Source organism: Venturia canescens, chromosome 5, assembly GCF_019457755.1.
Source record: "Venturia canescens isolate UGA chromosome 5, ASM1945775v1, whole genome shotgun sequence".
Taxonomy (NCBI): Eukaryota; Metazoa; Arthropoda; class Insecta; order Hymenoptera; family Ichneumonidae; genus Venturia; species Venturia canescens.
In genome coordinates this window covers 20,613,353-20,616,826 of record NC_057425.1, presented here as the reverse complement: position 1 = coordinate 20,616,826, position 3,474 = coordinate 20,613,353, and the positions used below count along the sequence as shown (strand labels likewise).

Below are 3,474 nucleotides of genomic sequence, written 5' to 3'. Positions count from 1 at the left end.
ATTTTTTCTGCCCAAATTAAATGGCTTGAAATTTTCAGGGAATGTACCTCACTCTATACCCAAATAATACTGAAAATTTTTAGAATGGTTTTTAGCTGGTTAGTGAGCTGTGAATTTTGAAATGCCCCAGTTTCCATGCCTGAAAATCTACAAACTGCGAGAATAGGATAATGAGTGATGTAGAGTCAAAAATTCGTTTATATTTAATTTCATCGTTCGAATTTAAATATTTTTTTATCTTTGTGCAAAGAAGTAATACGCATTTCAATAATATGTTCGTCAACGGGTATGTAACAATGATGCAATCTTGTGTCCTTGATTGTTGAAACGCTGTCAAATCGTTTTTTAAAAGTCTCCGACTTCGTTGCACATCAGTATCAGGGACCCAAATGGCTCTGTTGATATCGAATATATTATTTTTTTTTATAATGCAAACAATTTTATAGCGAATAATACGATCCTAATTAAATATACCTTATGTTCGTTATTGTCTCAGAAACGTACTCGTACATTTCTAGCGGATTGGTTATTTGTGTCTCCGGAGGTGATCTAATGCAATGTCTCATTGTTGTTCTTTTAACAACTGCTCCAATACCATCACATACGCTTTTCCCATGGCTTGCAGCGAAAAAATTGTAAGAGAGAACTTTCATGTCAAAATCCGATTTGTGATAGCAGACGTTGATCAAGTTGTTCCTGAATCAATAATTGGAAAAAATTGAAATCACATCAATAATAACAGGATGAATTGCTTGGTCATCAAAAATTGTATATAACGCAGGGGCACATAATTTTTTCTAAAAAATTTTCAAAAATTTCCGAATATCTTACTTATTTTTATACTGGCTTGGTGCTCCATCAGAGAAATAAATAACATTCTTAATCCATGGAAACTCATTTTTAAGAATTTCTAGCAATTTGTTTTGGAAAGCATGGATTGTATATGCAAAGTGATCTTTCGTGTCACTTATCACACAAAAACTCTTTTGCTGTATTTGTTCCTTATCATCTCCGCGTGGATCCTTATAATATACACTAAAGGGATGGACTGTTGCTTGCAAATTATTATAATAAAATGCTTGGACTGATCTTTGTATTATAAACGAGTAATTTTCGGCGAAGTCCATGGTTATAATACAGGTGTCAGATTTCAGTGTGTCCTTACAATAATACAAATAGTTTTTTTGTGAAATTGCGATGTAAGAGTGTGCGGTTAATTTCCAGATATCGGAGAATAAATTGCTGAGAAAATTGGATTTAGTTTCGCTACGCTGTCCTAAGGAAGCTCTACTCCCTACGGTATCCCAATGCTTATACTCGATTGTATCACTTCCCACAGTAATGCTCATTCTGGCCATCAAATTTTTCATTCCTTCTATTCCAGGACAATGTTTACACTTATGTAACATACAATTTGAGCTTTCATCATCACAAACAGAGGCGGCAATTAAATCTCTGGATTTGATTTCATTTGTGAAAGCACATAATTTCAGTGCGATGTTTTCATGTTCGGCACACACACATATTTCATGGGTACCAGGGTCACCAGCGAAAATGCATTCTTCTGATTTCAGGGAAGCGAAAAATGAAAACTTTGGCAAACGTTCGTCACCTGAGTAATCATTAATGAAATTTTGGTATAAATCTCGAAGCGTGTATAATAACATTTTTTTTTGAACAAGCTCCTCTTGTCCGGAATTATGACAGCGTTTTCTCTTATACTGTTTGATGCCAGGGCAAATATAGCAATTCCTTTCATCCAAATAATAATTTGTAATCGTTTCTCGCATAGCGTTTGAAACCTTCCAATATTTTTTCCTTTTTCGAACTGTTGAGTCACCTTGAATAATTAATGAAAAAAAATTAAGGTCATAATAAACAGTGATTGAGCATTTCAAGTTTATACAAAGATTCAACATTTTGAAAACACATAATAATTTTTCCAATAGAATTTATTTATATCAAATTATTAAATTTGTTACATTGGGTATTTGTTAAACTGTACTCACCATGTGTTTGTTTAGATTTTCTATATTCCCGGAATATATAATTTGTGCAGTTGAAATACTTCTTAACATCTTTAAATTCCCAAGCTTGTGGTAAAATAGAAAGAAGTTGAACTTTTTCTCCAATTGTGTCTGCATTGTTAAATTTATCTTGTAGCGAATGAATAATATCTCTTAGGGATTTACTATCTTCGACCAAGTTTTCTGTTACAGTATTATTGAATATTTTAATATTCAAGCCGTAAACTCTATTTATTTTTTCGGCTATTTTTTGTGACACCTCGTGCAATAATTCTTTCGTTCTTTTCTCAAAGCGTTTGGCAGACATTTTGTTCTTTTCCAGAGGATCTATATCAAGTCCGATCAATATGTTATTGATATCTTCTATTCCTTGACTTTCAGGTTGATATTGATCCACTTGAAGTGATTGTTGTAGTCCCTTGCGATTGGACAATTTCTTCGATACTGCCTGTATTGTTTTCTGATTCTGTTGATTCTACACTCCCCACATGTTCCTGATACATTTTGAGAAGTGTTTGATCACACGGTCTACATATTTTTTCTCCTGGAATTAAACTTATAGGAAATACCTTAGATAAAACATTGTTGATGTACTGAGCAGTTTCTAAACTTATCATTCGAAGGTTTGAAGTCATCATTTTTTTATGTTTGTTTAGAGGGTCACAACATTTTCGCTTATGATGAGAGTAATAATCTAAATATCGGAGTTTATGGAAATCACAAATTTGGTCATCTGATGTCTGATCACCAAATTGATTATTTAGTAATCGATACTTCAAAAGTAAGATCTCATTTTCACTCAAGTCTTTAAAGCTGTGAAAACACTGTCTATTAGAAAATGTGTTCTTATGACACTCAGAATTTGTAAATAATCCAATAATACACTTATCCATTTTTGTTTTGTTTATATACACATTACATGTATCATTTGTATGAATGCAAAACACTTCCACAGATGTTTTCCAAAATATTGTGAAAGTGATTTTTTATTCACAACTGACCGGATGGAACGTTAAAGAAAAACTTGATACACAGATGTCTTTTAAAACACTAGAGCTCCATAAAAATCGAAGCGAATCTGGGGTTGCACTTTAAAATATGTATCAAGTTCCCGTACGCAGACTTTCTAACCTCAGTTTATACTATGGATAAGGATAGCAGCCAAAGGTTCTCATCTGGACATATTAAGACGGTTAGTTTCAAATCTAAGATGTAGAGAACACCACTACTATCGGTCAGGTAGGAATTGCACCGCGCATACACCGGCATGAACTTTAAGTTTTAGGTGTGACATATAGTTCTTTAAATTTTTTACATTTTTTATTTCAACTAGATACAAAATTATAATAAATTTATTAAGTGCAACTCAAAAAGTCATTGATAATGTCATAAACGTGGAAAAAAATGGGGAAACTGGGACATTTCAAAAATTCACAGCTCACTAACC

General features: G+C 32.8%; 1 protein-coding gene across 2 annotated transcripts; it reads right to left on the bottom strand.

The window, feature by feature from the left end:
- Positions 1–290: 290 nt before the first annotated feature.
- Positions 291–3,153, bottom strand: LOC122410519 (uncharacterized). 2 transcript variants are annotated; one of them, XM_043418708.1, is made up of 4 exons: positions 2,010–3,153; positions 1,613–1,840; positions 475–696; positions 291–395 (listed from the first exon to the last, which is right to left on the bottom strand). In XM_043418708.1, exons 1-3 carry the CDS (start codon positions 2,332–2,334, stop codon positions 686–688), a joined length of 564 nt encoding a protein of 187 aa, XP_043274643.1. In that variant the 5' UTR covers positions 2,335–3,153; the 3' UTR covers positions 291–395; positions 475–685. The 2 variants fall into 2 exon arrangements, with proteins under 2 accessions (XP_043274643.1, XP_043274642.1); XM_043418707.1 differs by having other exon boundaries at positions 475–1,840.
- Positions 3,154–3,474: the final 321 nt, after the last annotated feature.